The sequence below is a fragment of the Psammomys obesus genome, unplaced genomic scaffold (assembly GCF_907164565.1).
Source record: "Psammomys obesus unplaced genomic scaffold, mPsaObe1.curated_primary_1811, whole genome shotgun sequence".
In the NCBI taxonomy this organism is placed as follows: domain Eukaryota; kingdom Metazoa; phylum Chordata; class Mammalia; order Rodentia; family Muridae; genus Psammomys; species Psammomys obesus.
Genome location: NW_026592732.1, coordinates 1,308,170 through 1,332,568, shown reverse-complemented (window position 1 = coordinate 1,332,568; position 24,399 = coordinate 1,308,170). Strand labels below are relative to the sequence as shown.

Here is a 24,399-nt window from a genome sequence, read left to right as displayed (position 1 = left end):
GCCGGGCCGGGCGGGCGGCGGGCGGGGGCGGGGCGGCGGAATTCCCCGGCTTCGCCGGCCCGCGCGCCCATTGGCTCGCGCCTCTCCGTGACATCACGCCAAAGGGAATGGGAAAACCCCCGCTGGTCACGTGAGCGCGGGGGCGGGGCCGGCCGAGAAGAGAAGGCTTGGCACTGCGCAGGGGCCGGATACGCCGTCGCTGCCCATTGCACTGCCCAAGCCCACTGAGGGCTGCCGGGGTCCCCTTGTGCTCTGCCCAGAACAGGCCGAAGAACCGGCACCCCTTGTTCCCCCACTAGGACTTGAACCTGTTTTTCAGACTGGAAAAGGATGTCAGAGCGGGAAGTTAGCAGCCATTGATGAGAATTTTAACATATATTTGAGATAGGGTCTCATCTAGCCCGGGGTGATGACCTTGAACTTCAGATCCTTCTGCCTTTGCCTCCCAAGTGCTGGGACGACAGGCCTTCACCAGCGCCTGATTGATGCACTCCTGAATATCGAACCCAGGGCTTCATGGACATTAGGCAATCACTCTAGCAACTGAGCTACAAGCACCAAACCCTTGACGATCTCATCTCTCTATGACACCTGTAAAAGTCTGTATGTTCTATTCCACTTCTCTCATGCAACAACGCATATTTGAGCACCTGCTGTATACTGCAGCCTGTAATGAAAACTGGGGCACAGCGTTCCTAAAGCCAGGTCCACTTCTTGCTCCCAAGGAGGCAGGAAACTGCAGCAGTGAATGGAGTGACGCTGGTGACACTGCTTCAGAGCAAAGAGCTTTGTTTTGGTTTCCTTACATGTGGCTCCGGCTGGCATTGAACCCATGACGATGCTCCTGCTTCACAGTCTTCCAAGTATTGGCATCACAGTCACAGGCGCCTACCATCATGCTCAGCTAAGAGCAAACTTTTTCTTGCAGTGACAAAGGCTTTGAGAACCAAATGGTGTTAATTTTCACCTACACCATTGTACATAAACAGCCAAGAGCCAGAAATAATTAGGAGTGTGGCTGTGTTCTAACAAAGCATATTTGGATGACTATGGAAGTGGGAATATCATGCAGCTTTTATATTAAGCATTTTTTCTCTTTGCACCAGATGGGTAATGTGCCAGTGTAGCAGGTAAGTACAGGGGTGGACACCGCCCATAGTGTAGATCGTCATCAGGCTTCAACCTGTTAGCCTTTTCTTCAGATTTTCCAGCTGTAGGGCCGAGGGCGTGGTTTGTGATAGAATGCTTGTCTAAGAGGTTTGAGACCCTAGGTTGTACCCTCAGCAGCACAAAATTATTGGAGCCATGGTATGCCTGTACTGGAGAGGCAGAGACAGGTAGTGAATTCCACTACATAGCAGGACCTTGTCTCAATACAAACAAATCAAAAAGAGGGGGAAAGGAGAAAAAAAAATAAGAGGGCTGGGGGTGTTAGAGCCCCTGCCTAGAATCCCCCAGTGAGGGGCTGGGGTGTGGCTCAGTGGTGGAACCTCTGCCTAGAATCCTCCAGTGAGGGGCTGAGGTGTGGCTCAGTGGTGGAACCTCTGCCTAGAATCTCCAGTGAGGGGCTGGGGTGTGGCTCAATGGTGGAACCTCTGCCTAGTGTGCCAGAAGACCTGGGTTGATCACCCAGCATCAGGAAAGTAAGTGCCAACCTGTACATGATGGTTCACACTAGTCCTGGATCCGAGATAGGAGGACTGTGAATTCAAGAGCAAATATGAGAGCCAGACATGACTCACTCACACCAGTAACTTCACTTGAAAGACTGAGGCAGGAGATTGCCATGAGTTCTAGGCTAGTCTGGACTACTCTTAGCAAGACCCTGCCTCAGAAGACAAGCAATCTGAAGAGAAGTTGTCATTTGAAGGTCCTGAATCAGATTTCCTGTGTTCAACTCCTAGGTTTTCTGGACAATTCTATGACCCCAGGTAACTGGGTTCACCCTCTGGACTTGTATTTCCCCTGACAGGAATCCCTAAACAAGATGGCTGTGAGGACTCAGTAAGGATTCTTGCCATAGTTCTTCCATGTGCCTGCACCATTCAAACTACTAAATACTTGTCAGGCTACTTAGATGAGGCTAGCCTCTGCCTCCTCCCGAGTGCTCTGATTAAAGCACTCCCATGCTGGGCTGGAAAAAAATCTGAGTCTCTCATCTGGAGGTGCAGATAACCATCATAAACATCAAAGGGCTGCTGTGAACATGTGTGTGTGTGTGTGTGTGTGTGTCAGTGCTGGACTGGACATTGTCCTCAAAACTGGGGACAATTCCAAGTGCATGCATAGTGTTAATTTTTATTCTTCCAAACAAGGTGTCAGCTAACCCAGACTAGTCTCAGACTCAATTTCTAGCCTGTGAGGATGACCTTGAACTCCTGATCCTGCTGCCTCCACCTCCCACTGCCAGGATTACAGGTGGGTGCCATCATGGTGAGTCTCACTTCGTAGCCCATGCTGGCTAAAATCTTCAAATCCCCCTGCCTCGGGCCTCTCAATATCAAGGATAAGATATGGCCACCGTACCCAACAGTGCCAGGGTTCCTGCAGGCTGTGAACTCCACAGGCTGTCATGGAGTGATGGTTCCTACTGTGTGCAGGACTGTCTTGTGCTGTGACTGCCCAAAGGAGGGATTTGGGGAACACCTATTGACCAAATATAGATCCACCCACCAGTACCCCAATAAGGGCTCTGGATATGTCCAGGTGTCTGTAAAAGCAAATGGCAGCAGAAGGGCTCGGACACAGCAGTCAGTGAGACACCAGCCAGGCTTCTTCAGTTTTGGTCCAATGAAGAATAGTCCTTGCCATGCCTCAGGCCCTGAGGATGGGAGGGCCCCGTAAGAAATGCCAACTGTAGCCTGTACTTCTGTCCTGGGAAGGGGAGCTGCAGCTCAGCAAGAAAGTACACATGACCCCCTGGCCCTGCCCTCAGAGTAAGGGACCTTCCCTGTTAAGACTTAGCAGGGTGGGAGGCAGGAGCACGAAGGAACCTCGGATGGTCCTGTGTCCATTGCAAAGTACCTGGTACTGACTCAGATGGGTCCTGAGGCTAACACTGCAGTGCCAGCAAGGATTCACTCTGCCCTCTGCAGCCCAGGTGAATGCGTACAGGTACAGGCCCTATTCCTGTTTCTCCACTGAGGATGGCGGCCTCTTCACCCATACACAGGTCTCCTGTTCCAGGTCTTGCCTGGTGGCATGCAGCTGGCCACAGGGACACAGGTGCTCTTGGCCAGCAGCCTCACGAGTGGATGAAAGGGTGCTGGGAGTGCCCTTGCAGGGCAGTACTGTGTGTTTGGGGATGTGTGCCATGGGGTGTGTGTGGAGGCCAGACAACACTAGCGGCTTCCCTCCTGCCTTTCTGTGTGCTCTGCTGCTCAGGTTGTGTGGCTCTGTGACACGAGGCAGGGCAGGCCCAGGCTGTCAGGGTGGCACAGCGGATGCCTCCACCCACTCTCTGAGACAGAAGTCAGCTCTGACTGGCAGGCTCGCACCACCACTGGCTTAGGCAGCGCAGGGTTAACCCAGGGCACTGCTCAAGCTAGTATTAAGTGATGGACGACCCCAGACCCTATTTGCTGCCATCCACCGCCAGGTCTCTCGCAGACTGGGCCAGTCGCACGTTTCAGGCAAGGAAGGCTGAGGACATGCGGTGGTTGAGCTTAAGTTAAACACCCATATGAATTTATTCAATCCAGACTGTGTTAAAGGGTGGCGTCGGGGAGCGGGGTGGTCTGGGGATGACGGACAAGATGATGGAAGACCACAGGCGTCCCACAGAGGAGCCCTGGCCCCTTCCCCGCCTGGCCCACCCTCGGCGCCATATTGGCTTCACCATGATTCCCGATGGTGCTGGGCTGGCAGGGCGAGATGTCTGCAAACACACAACAGATGGACAGACAAGACGACGGATGGTGCCTCCACATACACAGCCAGCCCTGGCCTGCCTGGCCCCACCTCACACACTGGCCCTGGCCCTAGGGGGCCTCCTGCTGCCCCGGCCTGATCTGTCCAGGAAGAGGGCAACAGGGAGGGGAGGGGTGGGGAGGGGCCAGGAAGGTGGGCGGTGGTCACCAGGAGCAGATAAGGAGGACCCAGTTGGCTAATCCTTTTTCTTGTCCTCTGCTGGCTTTGGAGGGGCTTCCTGGGGTTGGCTGGCAGTGCAGGCCCCAGGAGCAGCCTTTGGGATTGTGGAGGCATCCTCTCCAGTGACAGCCGTGCTGGGTGCAGGTGTGAGATCCCCTGCTGCGGTGGACGCCTGGGCTCTGGACGCCGCTGCTGAGACGTCCTCTCCACTCATGCCGAACTCATTCACACGGGTGGGGTCGACGCGGTAGATCCACCGTTGGTAGAGGTATATGAAGAAAACCACGTCTGGGGGAAGGCACCATGTGAGAGACGGCCCTCCCCGTCAGAGAATGAAGCTCCTCCCAGCCCACTGCATCCCTGTACCCTGTGTCCCTTGGGCCTCACCATCCCGCAGGCAGCCAATCCGATACATGACAGGCATCTTGATGACAAAGGCAAACAAGTCATCAATGAAGGTGTTGAGGGCCTTGTAGGTGAGCATTCGCCATGGTAAGTGGGCCACAGACTTGAGCTTGTAGTTGATGAAGAGCTGGGGTGTCATTGTGATGAAGCCTGTGGGGGGACAAAGGGCACCATGACCAGCCACCCTGACTCACTCTGCTCCTCCGGCACAGCCTACCCCAGGCCTTTGCATTCTCTCTCCAACAATTCTGTTTTGTTGTTTCTTAAGACAGGATGTTAGGCTATAGCTCAGGATGGCCTTGACCTCAGAGACCCTATCTCACCTTCCCAACCTCTAGAGTTCCCCTATCTTTGTGTTGTCCCTCCTGGTTACCTTTGTGGACTCTTGAGGCATCCTTTCCTAAGAGTGGTTCCTAAACCCCGCCTAAGTTCACCCTTTATTTTTCTGCCTTTGCCCCTGCTTATTACTCACAGTGAGTACTTCTCTTTGCACTTTGGGGTCCCCATAACACATGAATTCCTCGCTGTAGACCTCACCAGAAGCCTTCTTAGGGCTCCCTATTCCCATGCCCCCCCCCCACAACGGGTGGGCACTGTCTGGACTGATCTGCCTCCACGCCTGGCCGGTGAGACCCAGGACAGGGACTGGCGGCCATGTTCCCTGAATCATGAGAACATGGCCCTGAGACGCGCTGCTGTCACCGGCCCTCTGGGTGGGGGCAAAGGTAGGCCTGGCAGGCAGCCTCAAGGTCTACAAGAATGATTGGCCTGGGACAATTTGGGCAGGCCCTCCAGGCAGGGCAGAGCTGGGCTGCTCACCAAAGGTCAGCAGGAAGCCGTAGAGCATGCTGAGCACCCACGAGTACCAGCCCTTGTGCTCCAGGTACAGAAGGCTGTAGACGGCATAGCAGCCCAGCAGCGGGAAGAGGATCCATGACAGGTACCGGAACGCCATCTGTGTATGGGGAGGGTCACAGAACGGGCTGGGGCTGGCTCCGCAGGCCCTGCTCAGTGGCCCTACTCTTTGTCTTCATCTGCCCACACCTGGTCCAACAGGCTGGGCCAGGGGAATTTCCAGGTGGCTCTGGGAATTCTGGACTCGGCCAGGAAGGAGATGTGGCAGGCGGGAACACAGGGTGTGGTATGGGCCTGGCAGTGATAGCAGCGCTCAGGCCCAGTGGCCCCGTCTGCTTCATGAGTGGGGTGCTGTCGCCACCCCAAGGCAATGAGGTCACTCACATCATCATACACCTTGGTGGAAGACTCAATGTACGTGGACTTGTCTTTGAAGGTTAGGCAGGGGAAGATTCCTGCCACTCTGTGCTCCTGGTCCAGCTGTAACCGGGAAGGAGGTCAAGGTCAGCTGGGACCTGGCTCTTGCCACTCCCCAGCCAGAAACTGGCCCTGCCCTTCCTCACTCTTCCCAGTTCCCCTGCCCTAATATGACCCCAAAAATCCCCTGCTGTGAAAATCCCCTAGGTCCTGGGAGCCAGGCAGGCGTTGGGAAAGCCCCAGAAACCAAGGCAGGGCCTGGCTGAGCAGGCGACCCTCTTCCCACCCGGCAAGCAACATGGTGCCCGACTCACCCGGACATCCATGACCTTGGTTATCTTCCAGAGGTCAATGAGGACCCCAATGAAGACGCTGACTTGTACCACGAAGTTGGTCTCATTGTCCAGGATGTAAAGGAGAACCACAAAGGACTGGAAAACGCCAAAGAAGACGGAGCGCACTGACAGGCCCTCCAGGGACTGACGACTGTTCCAGAACTGAATGTCTGCAGAGGGTGTGGGCACAGGTGATCAAGCAGCCTTCCCTGGGCACACTTTCTCCCAATAAAAGGACATGGGGCCCTTTCCATGGTCACATGGGACAGGAACACCAGTTCCCTGGGTTTATCCCTTACATGCTTGTGAGGGTAGTCAGGTGCTAAGGACACCAAGTTAGCTGTGACCCTGGGGCCATACAATCTTGCACGGCAGAACCTGGGGAACACCAGGTCAGTATCACATAATGCCACCCTAATTCCCCTGGACAGGAAGATCCAGGGTGTGTGTTGGGGACCTTCTCTTCTGGCCTCCCAAACTGTGAGCTATCCTTGGGGCACAGACACGGCCTGGTTTCTGGTCTCCATGTAAATACCTGGGGGACCTGAGTTGACTATATCCCTCCATTTCCTGGTTTCCTTGGTGTCTGGCTTATAGAGGTCAAGCTGGACCACAGTATACAGGGGCCCTGGCACTCATGATCCAGGAGCATGGACCCTGGCACACACCCCACTCACAAGTTCACCCATGCCCGAAAATGGTGGGGAAGGGTCTGGAGACAGGACTCTGGAGTCCAAGTGGACAGAATCCCTTCCTGGATCAGGGGGCACCTGACAAGGGGTAAAGCCGAGCTCATGCCTGCTGCTGCGCATGTGCGGCAACACCTATTCCTCACTAATCTCCAGCTCTGCTGCGGTTTTGTTTGGGGTTCGTTTTGTGGTCCTGGGGATAGGTCCAGCACCTCACAAACACTAGACCAGCTCTCCCTCTGCTCTGTGCAGAGGTAGAGGGCATGGGAAGCTCTCCATGTAAGGCTTTCCGGGAGAGGCCCCACTGAGTACTCAAGTTTGTCCACTATATTCTGAATGGCACTTTCCACTGTGCACTGTCATCATGATAGGGGCCATCACTCCTGCCAATTCCAGGAGCTTCAGGGCACACACCCCTCCCCAAACCCCCATGCTCTGGGCCATAGTCCTAGAAGCCGACAGCTGTTGGAATGACTTCCACAGCAGAGCTGTGCAGTCCAGCAGCTTCATTCATTAGGCCTCTGCCTCCTCACCTCAAGTTGAACATAGCGATGGGCTGTTCCAAAACTGAGTAGCTGCATGTTGGGGCCACCCTGACAGGCAGGGTGCTGGGAGCAGCCCCGGGGCTTCCCTTTCTCTTGGCTTTGGAGATCCCCACCCTGCTTCCTGGTGGTGTCACCCTGGCCGTGGCCCAGACAGCAGGACAGCCCCTCCCTCAGCAATGTGCCTGGTGGGGTCACTGTTGCTCCCCAGCCCATGAGGTCTCTAGAGCACAGTGAGAGACCCCAGGTGGCAGGAGGAAACAGGGAGCAAATACTTCCTCTGCCAGTTGCCTCAGTGTCCCAGGTCCCCATGCCTACCGTTTTTGAAAGCTAGGAACTCAAAGACACTGTGGACGATGGAGACGATGATGGTGAGTGCCAGCAGGTACGGGCTGGTCTCCAGCAGGGCCACCTGAGGAGAGGAGCCTGTGAGTACTGTCCTGTCCCTGCTGTGGTGCCTCACTTCCAAGAGCCATTCCCCACATGTCCCTTGGAATCCCAGGGAGGATCTGGTAGGACCTCTACAGACCTGCTCTAGGCTCTAGGGACCATCAGAGAGAGTGAGAGAGAGGTAAGGGCAAGAGAAAACAGGCCAGAGGAAGGCATGGGAAAGGGAGCTAACACAGGAGACAGCGAGAGCAACAGGGAAGAGCAGTGAGGAATGAAGCCCAACTGCGACCCAGCCCAGACAAGCCGGCCCAGCTTCAGAGTGCAGATGATAGAGGAGAAGACAGGAAGGGACTTAAAGACATGGGGAGAAAGTAGCAGACTCGAGTCAGGAAGCCAGGGATGGTACAGACAACCGACAGAAAGCTCGGAGCCAGGTCCCTAGGATTAGCTAGGGTTGGGAACTCATTTCCTGCCCACTACTTGGAAGGGGGCCTAGGCAGTTGTGAATCCAGGTCTGGGGGAGCACTGAGTAGGATTCCCTACTTCCCCTTGGCCCGTGGCCACCCTGCACACCTTCACTGAATCCTGCTCCTCATCCGATTGTTCATACAGTTCGTCACCTAAGAAGTTCCAGGGTGACTTGGTACTCTGTGCAGCATAGAGCTGCCAGCGCCATAGTGACAGTGGGCAGAAAGAGACGCGCAGTGGAAGGCTGGCCAAGCTCTCATTAATGGGGTAGTAATCCTTCTGCAGGTTCCAGTAGTCGTTGAAGTAGATGATGGGGTAGTAGTCGCCACTCACGGCATCAAACTTCACATCTGTGGGCAGATGGGGCGGGCATTGCTCAGCCTGGCCAAGACAACACATAGCATTTCTTGACTGTGCCATGAGGAGCAGGGGAGTCCCTGGACCCCAATGGAAAAGATGCAGTGGCAAAGGGAGTGGGCCTGAATGAAGCTTGTGACCAGAACAGCTAACCCTGGTGGCCATGTACCCCAGCTCTGGAGAAAACAGTTAGAAAGCAGGTGTGAATGACACTCAGGGCAGGTCTGAAGCCTCAGTCCCACCCAGTGGCCAGTCTTTGGCTCATGAGGGGTGTAGGAAGGAGGGGACAGAGGTGTAGAGTGGTTAGGAGATGTGGAACGAGAAGGGTCTCTCACAGAGGGGGCTGGGCTTACACTGGTCCAGTGGGGGAGGCACGCTGCCCTTCACCCATGGAGTGTGGTCATCCACGATGTTGATGGTGATGTTGGGGTGCCAGTGCGAGATCACTTCCACAGGGCCATAGTCCTCAGCCCTCTGTGGGGAGATGGGAATGAGCAGTAGGCCTCCGGCAGGCAGCAGCCCCATAAATACCACTGCTCATGCCCTCCCATGACAACTGGCGCAGAACAGCAGCCACCACAGCCATAGCTGGTAAGCACATGCTAGTGTCCACTGCCTATGAAACCTCACACCAGACTTGCATTGGGCCATCCTCCTCCTCCTCACCTGAAAGCAAGAAAGAGGCTCATGGAGGCAGAGGCAGGCTGATCACCAGCAGGACAAAAAGCCCAACCCAGAGAAAGCACCTTGGCAACCCCTGTCATAGGGTGGCCCTATTTCATTCTGGGACCATGCCTCCAGCCCAGAACCACGGAGAAAGGAAAGCTGTGTGCCTTCAGAGATATGCCTCACTCGCTCAGCCCACCAGAAGCCACAGAGCCCATTAAGCCCACAACTGCCCCAGCTATGGTCTCCAGTGCCTGCTCTGTGCAGGAGCATGGTGGCGAGCCAGCCTCACATCTGCTGCCTCTATAGCTTGGAGCAAAGGTCCCATCTGAATTGGACTCATGACCAGACCTACTCCCAGGGCTGCTGGGGCTGACCTTGTCTGCAGCTCTTCCTGCTGCAGTGGCCGAATTCCTGAATTCCAGGGAATAGCACAGAGGTGGCAACCACTTGGCCTGACTAAAGTTTGTGTGCAACTAGGTGATACCATGAGCCCCAACAGTCCTACTTGTGTTTACCTTGATCATTTCAGGGTCTGCTTCCGTCTCTCCTGTCAGCAGGTTCTTGGTCTTCTGAAATCGCCTACGCTTGTACTTGTTGATCACTGCAGGCAGAGTGCAGAGAGTGAGGCCTGTGAATACTTCAAAGCCTGGATCCAGAATGCCCTCCCTCGGCAGCTGTGTCCTGACCTTCTGCTCATGATCACATCAATTGGAAAGCCTCAACCACTCCCTAAATTTCAGGGAACCATCCATTATCCAACCTTTACAGAGTCATCCTGGCAGAAAGCAGAGCCTCCCTTCTCTAAAACCTGCTTGGCCACTCCCTAGGCCAGCAGGGGACATCCATCTACCTGGACCCACACCAGACCATTGCTCCCTTCCTAAGGACCTCCTCCTGAACGGCTGTGGCCACTTTGTTTTTCTGTGTGACCTAGGCTGGCCCCAGGCTTGAGGTAATCCCCTTGCCTTAGCAGGGATGGCAGGCATGAGCCACTTCACTGGCTCCACCCTCTCCTAGGAGGCAACTGCAGCCCCTCTCCTGTACCGTCTAATTCCACCACTGCACAGGGCCACCCACCTCCTGTCCACCCGTGTGCTCAGGGACACCCCACTAAATACATGCTCACACATGGCAGCTCAGAGGACGAGTCCAGAGAAGGTCTGGGACCAGCAACGTGAGAAGCCAACACAAGAACTCTGATGCTGTGAATCCCCAGCCACAGGTGGACTCACTTCCCCTTGCTAAGGTCAGGCTAGCCAGGGTTCCCACCACCCTGCCCGAGACTAGAGCAAAGGGCCAACCACACCCTCTCAATTTGTATGCTACTAGCTCTTATTCATGTTAAGAAGCAAAACTGCCTGCTTTGCTGGACCTAGTGGTGCAAGCCAGTAATTCCAGGTAGTTAAAGGCTCAGGCAAACAGATAAGAGTAAATTCAAGGCCATGCTACAACTTAGTTAGACCCTCTCAAAATAAAATCAACAGCAGCTGGAAATATGGCTTGTGGGTGAGACCACTGGAGTGCAAGTATATAAATACAAGAAAAACACTTAAATACATAAAATCAAATAATCTAACAAAACAATAGTAGCTGAGTTTAGCGGCATAAGCCTTTAATCCCAGCACTTAAGAGGCAGAGGCAGGAAGATCTCTGCGATCTTGAGGCCAGCCTGGTGACTTACAGGACAGCCAAAAAAACACAGAGACCCTTTCTCAAAAAACAACAACAACATTTTAAAACAATGATGAAATGGGCTTAGGACTGTCAGTGGTAGAGCCCCTGCCTAGATTCCCCCAGTGAGGGGCTGGGGTGCAGATGAAAGCACAGCACTTGTCTAATGTGTGAGAAGCCCTGGGTTCCACCCTGAAGTAGCAAACAAAAACAAGAAGACCTGCCCTGCTGAGCTGCCCCATTCCATCCCTACAAAGGGAAGAGAAAACTGGCCAACACAGAGCTATGGGCTAAGATCCTAGCTCTTATCTCCTGCAAGGTAAGGGCTGCTGGTTAGTTAAGGCCAGTTCCCTGGACCTCAGTGACTACAGGGAGAATGAGAACAGAGCCCACACTTCATGGCTCAGGCTGATTGCTCCTATGATGCCAACATCACCCCATCGTTTCTCTGTGAAGTAAAGTAGGCCTGATGTTCAGGTGGGCAGCAAGCAGCTCAAGTGGGTAGCTCAGAGAACAAACTCTAGGGCCATGCTCCAGGGAGGGAGAAGGCTGTCAGCCTTCAGGAGTACAAGCGACAGGCAGAGCTAACAGAAACAGGACAGAGATGGAACATGGACACACACACAGCACCTATTTGTAGTTCCAGTTTCAGTTTCAGAGGGTCTGATGGCCTCTGACCTCTGCAGGTACCAGGAACGTACATGGTGTATATGCTTGCATGCATGTGTAACGTACACATAAAAATCTGAAATCTTAAGACAGATTGTAATAAGAAACCTCCCCAGTCCCATAGGAGCAGAGAAGCCCTGTTCTGGAGGCCAAGCTTTTCTTTTTTGGTTTTTCAAGACAGGGTTTCTCTGTGCAGCCTCGGCTGTCCTGGACTCGCTTTGTGACCAGGCTGACAGCGATCCACCTGCTTCAGTCTCCCCGAGTGCTGGGATCAAAGGTGTAAGCCATCGTTCCCCACTAAGGCTAAGCTTTTAAAGCCACTCCATCCAGCATAGGGTCACAGGTGCTGGTACAACTGGGCATAAGCATGAGTGTGACACATAATGACTCTGGCACTTGTTGCCCCAAATAATGTAAAGTATATTTGTTCTTTTCCACCAGTCCCATGTTGAAATAATGTTGAATTCAGTACTATTACGTGGCTTTGCTTTTTTTCTTGGTGTGCTGTGTTGTGCCTGTGTGGGGAGTGTTGTGTGTAGGTGTGGGGCACGTGGAGGCCTAAGAAAGACATCAGTTATTTTTTGTATTCACCAAAATACAGAGCTTCTTCTTTGAACTAGGGCTTGCTGGGCTGCCTTGGCAGTTGACACAGATGCTGGGGACACAGACTCTGGTCCTTACTTTGACCACTGAACCATCTACCTTGTTACTGTTTTTGAGATGTGGTCTGGCTACACGGCCTGGAACTTACTATTTATCCCAGGATGGCCCTGAGTGTGAGCACCATCAACCCCCAAGCCTGAAAAGTGCTGGAATTAAGGTACTTACTACCAGGGCGACTCAGTACTTTTCTGACAGTTACTATTATTAATCAGGTGGTTTATTTACTTCCCTACCAGAACTTCTGCAGCAGGCAGCTGTAGGCACCCATCCCCATGGACAGAGCTGCCCCCAACCTTAATCACTAATCACAGGCCTTTACTGACTGTCTGGTCCTCCTCCACCCTCCAGTGATGGAATCACAGGCATACACCACCACATCTGGTTTGCTGCATAAAGAATTCACAGCAGGGCTTCCTGCATGATAAGCAAGCACTCTGCCAACTGAGCCCCAGTGGCTCTTTCAAGCCCACTGCTCCTTCCCTCCACTCCAGCCAGGCTCTGTGATGGCCGCCTTCTGCTCAGCTGTTCTGAGTATTACCTGCTCTTTCTGATCTGTTTGCTCTTACTGGGGCATCTCCCTGAGAAACCCAGTATGACTTCACACTCAAAGCCCTGCTTCCCCCTTAGCCCTTGGCTCCCTAGCTACGATTCCCGGCTTACACCACACCCAGATTCTCCTGCTCTTCCCAGCAGGCTCCTGGGTGTCCAGGAGCCAGGAAGAGATGAGTGGGGCCAGTGCCTGTCTCAGTCCCTAGTCCCAGAGCATAGGGCTCCTGCCTGCTCTACAGGACCTGAGACTTTGTGTGCCACCCTCTAGTCAGGGTCCATGGGATCAGAAGGGAAGGAGCTTACTTCGGGACATGTGGACGGTGGCAAGCCGGCGGTATAGGGCCTTCTGTCGGGGGTCTGGGTGGAAACCGCTCTTGGTGAAGTAGACATGGATATAGATGGAGCCATTCTGTTGTACACTCTGCAAGAGAAGGCAGCTAGTGAGTGGAAAGTAGAAAATGCCAAGGCTGCACACCTGCCTACAGCAGCCTCCATTTCCAACTCTCTATTTACCAAGGATTCAGGGCAGTGGGCAGCTGACTGATTCTGCACAAACACTGGAACAAAACAGACTGAAGACTGGGTCCCAGCTGGACCGGACACTGAGAGCTGGCTCTGGCTTCTGTTATGGACTCTGTGCCACAACTGTGGGACGAAGGCCATCCCAGCATTGCAGCAAGGACTGCAGAGCAGCCAGTGGAGGAGCTTGCCCACTGGCCAGTCCTGCTCTAACATGTCATGGAGCGCCTCTCTACACTAATGGGTTAACAGTAACAGCACCTCAGGCCTGCAGCATGGCAGGGTCACAATACGACCCTGCTGTGCTGATGAGCCTCTGGGCCCACACCGGATGGTTAGAGACAGGCTGCAAGGGAGTCAGAACACAGTTTTCTGAAAGCCAGCTGTGGCTGGAGGATTGAGTTTGAGGCAAGCCTGGGCCACAAAGGAAGATCTTCTTATGATAAAACAGAACAGAAAGCAAGCAGTCTGTGAGCCCATGACCCTCTCTCCTACTCCATGCGCCACCCGCCACTGCTCCTCTAACCAAAGCCTTCCTTACTCCCAACTTTTCAGGGATGGGGGCTTTAAGGGAGGCCAGCAAGGCTGTGAAAGGGAAAAGAAAGGAAGGTCTGAGCTGAGCTTGCTGTCTGACTGTCAAGCAGAGCTTGGCCCTCCAATGGAGATGTGGCCTGAGTCCCCGAGACTAGCTCATTGGCCCCACCCTTGTCTGAGCCTCAAAAAGGGCCTGAGTGCAACAGTACGGCCACAGCATCACTAGAGCCACAGGCTGTGTCTGCTCCCTTCCTGCCGCTCAGTGGTGGGGTATCTCTTCTTCCCCATTCCCAAAGCCTGCTGGGGATGAAGGACGGGAGCTCTGCCACACCATGAACTAGCATGTGCACACTGGCTGTAGCCGCAGTTCTGGGCACAGGCCTGTAGTTTCAGTCATTCAGGAGAATGAGACAGGAGCTCACAGTCAGTGAGCCCCTATCTACATGTAAAGTAAAAGGCTGAGGTCAGGTGTGATAACACACTCTATGAGCCAAACAGTTGAAGGGTTCAAAACCAGCTTCGCCAGGCTGGTTGGTGTCTGACACCTTTAATCCCAGCACTCTGGAGGCAGAGATAGGTGGATCTCTGAGTTTGAGGCCAGCCTGGTCTACAGAGCAAGTTCCAGGACCACCAGTGACACACAACAAGAACATGTCTCAAAACAATAAAACAAAACAGTTTCAAAAACTAAAATCCAAGGCAGGGGATCTATCTCAGTTGTACAGTATTTATGTAGCATGCCAGCTAGATGCTCTAAGTTCAATTGCCAACAATGAAAAAAAATTGCTGGCTGTTTGCATATGGCCAGTCCTCTGCTGGACAGCGATGTGATACAGAAATTGCAAAGCCCAGCCTTACCCTCCTAGGTTTCAAGGACTCGTGAAAAAGATCTGTGCCTAAATAGAGGACCCAGCATGCCTAGCCTGGGCTACAGAAGCCCAGCAGGCTGTGAAAATCCAGAACATATTCAAACAAGGTGAGGAATTCTTCCTGGAGGAGGCAGACAGAGCCAGGAAGCAAAGGGAATTTCTCAGTAGTTATTGATCCTGGAAAGCCACCAAGCTGCTGCTAAGCCCAGTTTCATCTACCGCACAGACAGCAGATGGCGACAGCTCCATGAGACAGGGACAGTTACATGGGGCAATAATAGCTGCTTTTTGTTCAAGACAGGTCTTCCCATAATTCACAGCCTGGTCTGAACCCATGGTAACCGTTCTGTCTCAGTGGTCCCGGTACTGAGAATATAGGGGAGAGCCACCACACTGAGCTGCCACACTTCTCAAAACTATGGGTAACGGAGGTTTCCTTATCAGTCTGGGTTGGGTCTTGCACAGCAAATGCCCATCACTGTTCATTCGTATAAGCCTGAACCGAAGCTGTTTGGTACTGCCTGCTAAGCAGGCCCTGCAGGGAGAGTTACTGATGGTTGACCGGCTAAAGGTGGCTGGGAGGACCCAGACGGGGCGAGGGCGGGCGATCTCGGGGAAGCCCAGGAAGACCTGCCTGAGGGATGTCAAGCTCTGCGAAGTGTTCATAGCAGCCGTCTGAGTTCTCTCCGCTGGTCCAGTCACCGTACACCAGGTCAAGCTGCTCCCAGAAGAGTGCTGAGGTGGCGTTGAAGTCTGTGAAGTGCTCGTGCTCTGAGATGTACACATGCAGGTTCTGTGGGGAGCAGGGGGGAGTTGGGGCCATTTGTGGTCAGGATGTGACAGAAAACTGGTAAACTAAACTTTCGTTCATGACATATGCCGGCTGGCCCTGAACTGTCACACTAAGGAGCCCCGACCTGCCAATAATGAACTTAAAGACAAGGAAAGCAGGCTCATCATGGACGGCCTCCCATTTGGAGCTGTAGAAAGCTGAGGCAAGGAAGTTAAGTGCCTGTACCCCAGAAAGGGACACAAACTTGGGGCACCCTCTCCTACTATCCCCATCCCAGGGATCCACTAGTCAGTGGTGGCCTGGTGACAAGCTAGGAACTGCAGCAACAGAGCATGGACCTGAGAGAAACTGAGGACAAAGGCTGGCTGTACTCTTAGCTCAGGAACCTGGACTGATCCCGGCACCCTGTCACCAACAACCAGGAAGGCCACACATGTTTCTGAAAGAAAACACCCAGGGACCCTGTTGCAATAGGTGCACAGCAACTGGGAAGACAACCGCATGAGCTCCCCAGAGTCCTATTTTTTCCGTGTCCCTCGGGTGGCACAAATCACCTGCACTGATGGACTAGAGCATCTGGTCCCACATGTCCACAGCACTGACAGCAGCCAGGACCTGTCCCACCCTACCTGTCTTCCTCACATCTCTGTCTCTTGCCCCTCAAGATGCTTCCCACCCAGCATTACCATTAGAGTGTCTTTAGGGAACAGGTTGCGGCTGGCGACTCGTGGGGCCCCTCCGGGGCCTGACTGGTCCTGAGGGGATGGCCCTCGGCGGAACCAGCTGCTGATGGCCCAGATGATGAAGATCCTGAGGAAGGAAGGAAGGAGAACAGGTAAAACCTACACTCTGTGCTGGAGTATCTGTATCAGCCTCCAAATCCATCTCCTACTTTCTGAGGTCTGAGGTGGCTGAGAATTCGCTGGTGGGGCTAGTGAAGACTCTTGCGGGACCGAGGCTCAAGAAGACCCATGCAAGTGGGCTGTCACCCACACAGGGCCTTGACACCTCCAGGACCTCACATCATTCAAGGGCCACAGGGCCTAGCCACACAAGCTCAGAGCTGTCTAAGGCAGTTAGACACCCCAGCCCCCGGAGGCCTAACAGAGATGCAAAGGATCTAGAATCTTCCCACCATATTGCAGGAGATCTTAGTGCAATGACTTTCCAATTTCAATTGCAATAAAAAAGTGAGAGGTAATGGTTAACCTTTTCAGCCATAGAAAGGCAGGTTTTGGTAGTGCTGCTGTTTTTCTGTGGTACTAGAGATCCAACTGAGGCTTCTCACATGCTAGCCAAGTGCTCCACTGCTGAGCCACACCTCCAGCACCTCCACACCTCCAGTGGGTACTCCAGGTGGATGCTCTACCACCGAGCCAAACCTCAAGTCTCACTGGGGACTCTAGGCAAGTGCCCTACTATGGAGCCATGGCTTCAGCCCTTGCCTGGTGGGTTCTAGACTTTGGCACTTAACAATATTCCCAGCTGCCTCCCCGCGCCCAAAGACAGGGTTTCTCTGTGTAGCCCTGGCTGTCTTGGAACTTACCCAGTAGACCAGGCTTGCGTCAAACTCACTGAGATCTGCATGCACCACTAGTGAACCAGGATTTTATTAAATTGTTGAAGCTGGCCTTGAACTTGAGATTTCTTCACCTTGAATCATCCAGCTTGGACAACATTTTCAAACTTACTCTCCCAGTCAAAAAAGCCAAAGGGCTTGATAAAGCTAAGTATCTTGTGTGGGACACACCTGTGATTCTAAGACTTGAGAAGTGGTGACAAGAGAAACAGGAGTTCAAAGTTATCCTTGGCTACACAGTGAGCTCAGGGCCAGCCAGAGCGATGTGAGATCCTGTCTCTAAAACATAAAAAAATTAAAACTACAAACAAACAACAAAACAAAACAGGTCAGACAGATGGTTGAAAAACTGTTATGAATTAGTCTATGGCTATGTCTGTCGTATGTCTTATGTCTTCATTATTAACTGATACAGGAGGACCCACTGTGGACAGTACCATCCTAGGCTGGTGGTACTGGGCCATGTAAGAAAGCTGTACCTAAGCACGGATCTGGGAGTTAGCCAACAAGGAGTGTTCCTCCACTGTTTTGGCTTCACGTTCACGCCCTGACCTCCCTCAACATAACCTGGAAATATAAGCCAAATAAACCCTCTTTCTACCCCAAATTGCTCCTATCAGAGTATTTTATCTCAGCAACAGAAAACTGACATCGCTTAAAGTCCAGCTCTAAAGGGAGATGACCCTCTCCTGGTCTCAGCACACAGAGAGCCACATGGACTAGACATATGCACGGGCGCACACATGCACATATACACACTCACACAGAACTTTCATTTCATTTTATGTGTTTGTTTATTTATTTTGTTTTTTTTTTTTTTTGAGACAGGGTTTCTCTACACAGCCCTGGCTGTCCTAGAACTGTGTAGACCAGGCTGACAGAATTTTTAAAAATTAAGACAAAACAAAGAACTAAAATCAGTATGTAAAATGTTTTTTGTTTTGTTTTTACAAAATTACTATAGTAAAAGAGCTATGGGAACAGCATGCAGCTCAGTGGTCAGGAGTGTGCCTGGTATATGCAAGGCTCCAAGCTCCACTCCAGCACCAAACACAATCTGTCCTCCCTCCATCTCGGGCACTCTATCAACACATGTTATATTTGCAATAATACTGACAAGGCTGCACTGGGCTGCCCCTATCTCCATCAAAAGAGTCACCCAACTACAGAGCAAAAATAGTAGGCTTACTAAGGCTTGGTGACATGCTTGCAGTTCAGAAGGCTGGAGCAGGAGGCTCCTTTGAGCCCAGAGAATTAAGGCCAGTCTGGGCAACACTATCATACCATCTTCTGAAAAAGAACCTGGATTTTGGTTGGGCTGACTGGCTAGTAAGCCCCAGCAATTCTCCTGTCTCTGGCCCCCTCCCACCAGGGTTAAGGTTTCAGACTCATTCGGGCCAGGGATGAGAATTAAGGTTCTTATGCTTGCACAATGGCAATCTCCCAGCCCTTCCTTGGCCTTTTGAGGCACAGTGTCACTCTGTAAGTGAGGTTAGCCTGGAACTCACAATCGTTCGCTTCAGCCTCCCCACTGCTAGGACTGTAAGTGTGCTGCCAGCATTCGCTCTTGGGTGAGGCTGTTTGTTTGTTTGTTTGTTTGTTTGTCTTCAAAAGAGACAAGGTTTCTCTGTGTAGCCCTAGCTGTTCTGGATCTCTAGTGCTCTGTCCAGACTACCCTTAGGCTCACAGACATTCCCCTGCCTCGGCCTCAGAGTGCTGAGCTTAGAGGAGTATGCCACCACACACCCAGCTTCAGGGAAGACTCTTACGCTTTGAAGTGGGGTATGAAGAACATACATCTTCACCAAGTTGTTATGTTACCACCAGAAACGAGCCTGGCACTCACCTCATGTATGCATTCCCATGTTGGCTGCTCCAGCTATTTCATCAGGGGAAATGTATAGCTCTCAGGGTGGAGCTCAGTGACAGAGCACTGACATGTGCAAGGCCTTAGATTTCAAGCTTTGAAATACAAAACAAGAACAACAACAACAACAACAAAAAACCACTAAGAGGAAAAGTACTGAGAGTGATGGCTCAGTGGGTTGCTGCCTCCCAGCTGGGTACCATTAGGCACAGAGACTTGCCTCTGCCTGTTGAAGCCACGGAGCCCTGGAGTCTGGGGTCTCAGGGGCTACAGCCCAGCTGAGCCATCTGTTCCCCGATGCACACAGCTGACAAAAGTCTGGAATCAGTGCTCTCTGGGGACCCCTGTCACCTCCATGGAAAGCTCCCACTTTAGTAAATACTCCAAGGGAGAGTGTGGGAGCAGCACTGCCCGGCTCAGAGATGGGCCTGTGGATTCTCAGCCTCTAGCCTCTGTCCCCATGTGTGAACCAAAGCAGGCTGGACCAGTGCTTTCTAGGGTTCAGGTCCTAATCTGGAGTGCACATGAGGCATCCGTGCATCACCTCAGGAGCCTCTCAGAGGGCTCCTGGGACAAAGAAAGCCCTTCCTCTGTGCACCCAGGCCTACAGAGGAGACTGTCCCAAGGCTTCTCAAATTATTTGAGTAAAACAAGCATGGTGGTTCATGCTTATGATTCCAACATTTGAGAGGCAAAAGAGCTGATCAAGTTCCAGGCCAGACTAGACTATGGAGCGAGACACTGTCTCAAAAAAGAAAAAAGAAAAGAAAAAATATACATAAAATACTCTATTCCATTTCAAATAGCCTTTTTTGAGGGGTTGAGGGGGGTCAAGACTGGGTTTCTCTGTGTAGCCCTGGCTGTCTTGAAACTTGCTCTGTAGACCAGGCTGGCCTCGAACTCAAGAGATCTGCCCACCTCTGCTTCCAGGTTAAGGCTGTGCATCACCACCACCTGGGCAGTTTACATAGCAATTTTTACAAGCAGAAGTTCAGAAAGCTTATAAACAAATGTGCATACGATAACTCATAACTGTTAATTCCAGCATTCAGGAGGCAGACACAGATGGATCACCAAGAGTTTAAGCTAGCCTGGAATACAGTGAGTTCAGTGCTAGTCAGGATTACATAAGTTGCTATGTATCCCACTCAAAACAACCAAAACAACAACCAAACACACACACACACAAAACAAGGGACGGGGCTCTAGTTCAGGGGGTAGAGCACTAACTTGGCAGAGCTGAGGTCCTATGTTTAACCTTCAGTACTGTCAAAAGAAAAATCAAGCCAAGAGCAGAAACACATGGAGGTGGACACACACACACATACACGCAATTTGGAAAGACATGCAGAGAACCCTCTCTCCACTCCTTCTCCAGCTCCACTCCACCATTGTAGGTGAAAGGTGAAGTTCAAATCTGTGGACATCATCCCACCAGAGGGCCACTGGCACATAATCTGTGCAGGGGCTCTGTGCACCATTTAATTACCAGAACCTTGGTACTCATCTGTTAATCTGGCACTCAGAGCTTGAGAGATGGCTTGGCTTAGTGATTAGGAGCACTGGCTACTCTTCCAGAGGATCTGAGTTCAATTTCCAGCACCCACAGGGCAGCTCAAAACTGTCTGCAATCCCAGGGGATCCGATATATCATGCAGACATAAATTTAAACGGAGAGAGAGAAGTGGCTGGGTGCAGTGGCTCACACCTTTAATCTTAGCACTTGGGAGGCAGAGGCTGGCTCTTTAAGTTTGAGGCCAGCCTGATCTACATACAGAGCAAGTTCCAAGACCCCATCTCAAAAAAAAAAAAAAAAAAGAAAGAAAGAAAAAAAATCCAGCATTCAAGAGGTAAAAGCAGGAGGTCATCCTCAGCTAAAAACAAGATTGTCCTCAACTATGAAAGGCAAAAGACAGAACAAGGGAAAGAGCCATGGTCCTATATACAGCGTCGACTTTAGATTTACTCTACTTATTTTTAAGCTGCACCTCTGTTCCTGTTACTTTGTAAAACACATGCTGAAATGGAAGGTTCTGAGCATCAAATTCATATTGCTCAAACTATATGCATTTTAGTCATTAAACTTTCATCATTTATATGTTTAAGTTGAAAGTATTAAGATTATGTTTAAAACAAATTTTAGAACAAACAATTCATCTGAAGATGAGAAATAAATACCTTAACAAACAGGGGGAAAAAGTATCCTTAACTGCATGAAACTTTTTTTTGTGTGTGTATAGCCCTGACTGTAGACCTGCATGCCAGAAGAAGGCATCAGATCTCATTATAGATGGTTGTGAGTCACCATGTGGTTGACTGGGAATAGAACTCAGGACCTTTGGAAGAACAGCCAGTGCTCTTAACTTCTGAGCCACCTCTCCAGCCCCAGATGTACATACACTCTTGCAAGCACAGTTCTGAAGAGGCTGAGGTGGGAGGATCATGGTAAATTCAAGGTCTGCCTGGGTTACACAGTAAGACATTGCTTCAGAAAAACAAACAAGTGCCTTCAATTCTAGAACCCAGGAGGCAGGGGCAGGTCAATCTGTGAGTTCCAGGACAGCCAGTTAAATGGTGAGGCCCTGTCTCAATAAGTAAATAAATGAAATAAAAATTCAATGCTAGGGCTTGTGCAATCAATGGCTCAGTAGATAAAGTGTCTTACTATGCAGGTCTGGTAAAAATATAAAAATAAGAAAATCAGTGCCATAAATTTGTCCCCTGACCTCCACAACAACACATGCGAGACTCTGACCTCACATACAAACAATAAATATAGTAAAAAAAGAAACTCTCCTAGCATATTTGGGGCCCTCTGTTCACCCACAACGCGCGCACGCACACACGCACACACACACACACAAAGACTTAGGATGAGCCGGTCTGTGAGCTGCCACCCACACCCACCTGATGTCTGCTGCCACTAAGGAAATGAGCTGCAGAGGCTGGATCAGAGCCCCTCAGAAGGAAGCATCCAAAGCACCAATGTGCAGATTTCCAGATAGGCAGTTAATAAAAAGCACCGGGAGGGCCTGCTGCCCTGCTGGCTGTGAGGAAATGAATGGAAGGACCTGAGCGAGCTGCCTGTCCTGTACCGTGGCTTGGAACATGAAAACAATGGGTGAGCAGGATGAGATGACAAAGGTCTGTGATCTAGCACTCAGGGAGTGGAGGCAAGAGGACTGTCCCAAGTTACAGGCCAATCCAAGCTACCTACCAAGATAGTTAAAAATCAAAAAACAGAGAGTGGGGGCGTGAGGAGAAAGGAAAGCCTAAGGCACTTCGCCGACAGAGTGCCACCTAGACACACAAAGCCCTGGGCTGCTCCCCAGCACTTGGGGGATGAGAACATAGCAGGGCCAGAAGAGGGTCAAAATACATTACATACAATAATCAAAGTGTTACGGGGAAACTGCTGTTATATATAACTAATATATGCTAATAAAAACATTACCTCTAACACTTAAAAAGCAGAGGCAGGGAGATCTCCAGACATGGGAGGCCAGCCTGCTTTACATAGTAAGTGCCAAAATAAAATAAATAATTATGTATTAATTTTTCCTCAAAATAAATAAATGAGTAAATCCTGAGAGGGAGCTGGTAGGATGGCTTAGCCATTCTGACAACTGAGCTAACTCCTCAGGAACCACCTGGTGGGAGACAAGAGCTGACTCCAAGTTTTTCCAACTTCCACATGCATACCACAGGATACGTGTATATACACAATCAATCAATAAATGTAATTTTATAAAGTTTGGTTTTTTGGTCTTTAAGACAGGGTTTCTCTCTCTTTGTAAAAGCTCTGGCTGGGCAGGCTCTCTGATCACCTCCCCCTGAGGGGTGCAGCCTTGCCAGGCCACAGAGGAAGATGATTCAGCCAGCCTTAATGACCTGATAAGTCAAGGTCAGACAGAAGGGGAGGAGGTCCTTCCCTATCAGGGGACTAGGGAAAGGGCATAGAGGGAGGGGGGGGGAGACTGGGAAGAGAAAAGGGAGGGGGCTGCAGTGGGGATATAAAGTGAATAAATTGTAATAAATACATATAAGCCTCGACTGTGCCGGAACTCGCTTTGTAGACCAGGCTGACCTCAAACTCAGAGGGGTAACGGACAGGGTTCCATGGCTGGGAGGCCTAGGGCACACACAGCAGGAATGACACCCAGGTTTGGAGTTTCTCTCTTTCACACAGCTTCACACCTGGAAGCCACAGGCAGGCAGTTCTGTCCCATACCAAGATATGACTGGAGATTGCAATAGAGTTCCTGAAGACTTGTCATTTTTTGCAGTGTGGGGAAAGAAGCCGGAACCTCAAGCATGCTGGATGGGTGCTCTACTGCAGAGCCATGCCTACTGCAGACTTACACCCTTCTGAAACAGCAGTCAGCCCCTTCTCTGTCACACGCACCTCCTCCCACACGTGATAGAGTTCCATGGGATGCCCAGGATGAACTCAGCATAGGGCTGGGAATGTAGTACAGTTGGCAGAACACTTGCTTTGGCATGCCTGATGGTCTAGACAGCATTCCCAGTACCATATGTGGCACACAGGTATGATGGCACATGCCTGTAATTGACATATAAAGAAATTTAAGAAGCCAAGGCAGGAGGATAGAAACTGGGGGCCATCCTCAGCTATAAACTTGAACTAGCTTGAGCTACAAGAGACCATGCTTTGAAAGAAAGAAAAAGAATGCTTTATTAAACGGGATGTGGTGTCCTGGATCTGGAACACCAGTACTCAAGATGCCTGGGCAGGAAGACTGCCCCAAGTCCCAGGCCAGCCTGAGTAAACACCTGACTATAAAGAACAAGGGCCAGCAAGAAGGCTCAGTGAGGAAGAGCACTTGCAGCCAAGGCTGAACCTGAGTCTGATCCCCAGGTCTTAGATGAAGAAAACTGAATTCTGAAAGTTGTCCTCTGACCTCTGAGTTCACATACTCACATACAGTCCCCTCCCACCCCGAAATAAAGTTTTAAAATACAGTTGGGTGGTGGTGATACACTCCTTTAATCCCAGTGTTCAGTAGGCAGAAGCAGGTGGATCTCTGAGTTCAAGGACAGCCAGGGCTACACAGAGAAACCTTGTCCCAAAAAATCTTTAAAAGAAAGAGTGAGTCAACATAGGGCTAGAGATAGCTCAACAGTTAAGAGCACTGGATACTCTTGCAGAGGACCTGGGTTTGGTCCCCAGCATCCACAAGGTGTCTCACAACCATCCATAACTGTAGTCCCAAGGTTTCCATTGCCCTTTCCCAACCCCTGCAGGCACCAAGCATACACATAACACACATGTGTATGGTACCCATACATAACACACAGGCAAAACAATAATAAACATGAAATACATCTAAAAAGCCTGTTTCTTTTACTACAACATACAATGAAAGAAAGAAAGGAAGGAAGGAAGGAAGGAAGGAAGGAAGGAAGGAAGGAAGGAAGGAAGGAAGGAAGGAAGGAAGGAAGGAAGGAA

At 51.3% G+C, this 24,399-nt stretch overlaps 1 protein-coding gene across 1 annotated transcript in view; it reads right to left on the bottom strand.

The window, feature by feature from the left end:
• Positions 1-3,659: 3,659 nt before the first annotated feature.
• The window catches only part of Clptm1 (CLPTM1 regulator of GABA type A receptor forward trafficking), a 30,454-nt gene continuing 9,714 nt past the window's right edge, over positions 3,660-24,399 (bottom strand). Inside the window, exons 3-14 of the mRNA XM_055615435.1 lie at positions 16,170-16,293; positions 15,325-15,483; positions 13,072-13,189; positions 9,732-9,817; positions 8,901-9,021; positions 8,296-8,540; positions 7,651-7,744; positions 6,081-6,271; positions 5,734-5,829; positions 5,314-5,449; positions 4,477-4,644; positions 3,660-4,377 (exon numbers count right to left, since the gene is read on the bottom strand). Coding sequence (XP_055471410.1) covers positions 4,106-4,377; positions 4,477-4,644; positions 5,314-5,449; positions 5,734-5,829; positions 6,081-6,271; positions 7,651-7,744; positions 8,296-8,540; positions 8,901-9,021; positions 9,732-9,817; positions 13,072-13,189; positions 15,325-15,483; positions 16,170-16,293 — 1,810 coding nt within the window. The 3' untranslated portion in view covers positions 3,660-4,105. The remainder of the gene's footprint in view (positions 4,378-4,476; positions 4,645-5,313; positions 5,450-5,733; positions 5,830-6,080; positions 6,272-7,650; positions 7,745-8,295; positions 8,541-8,900; positions 9,022-9,731; positions 9,818-13,071; positions 13,190-15,324; positions 15,484-16,169; positions 16,294-24,399) is intronic.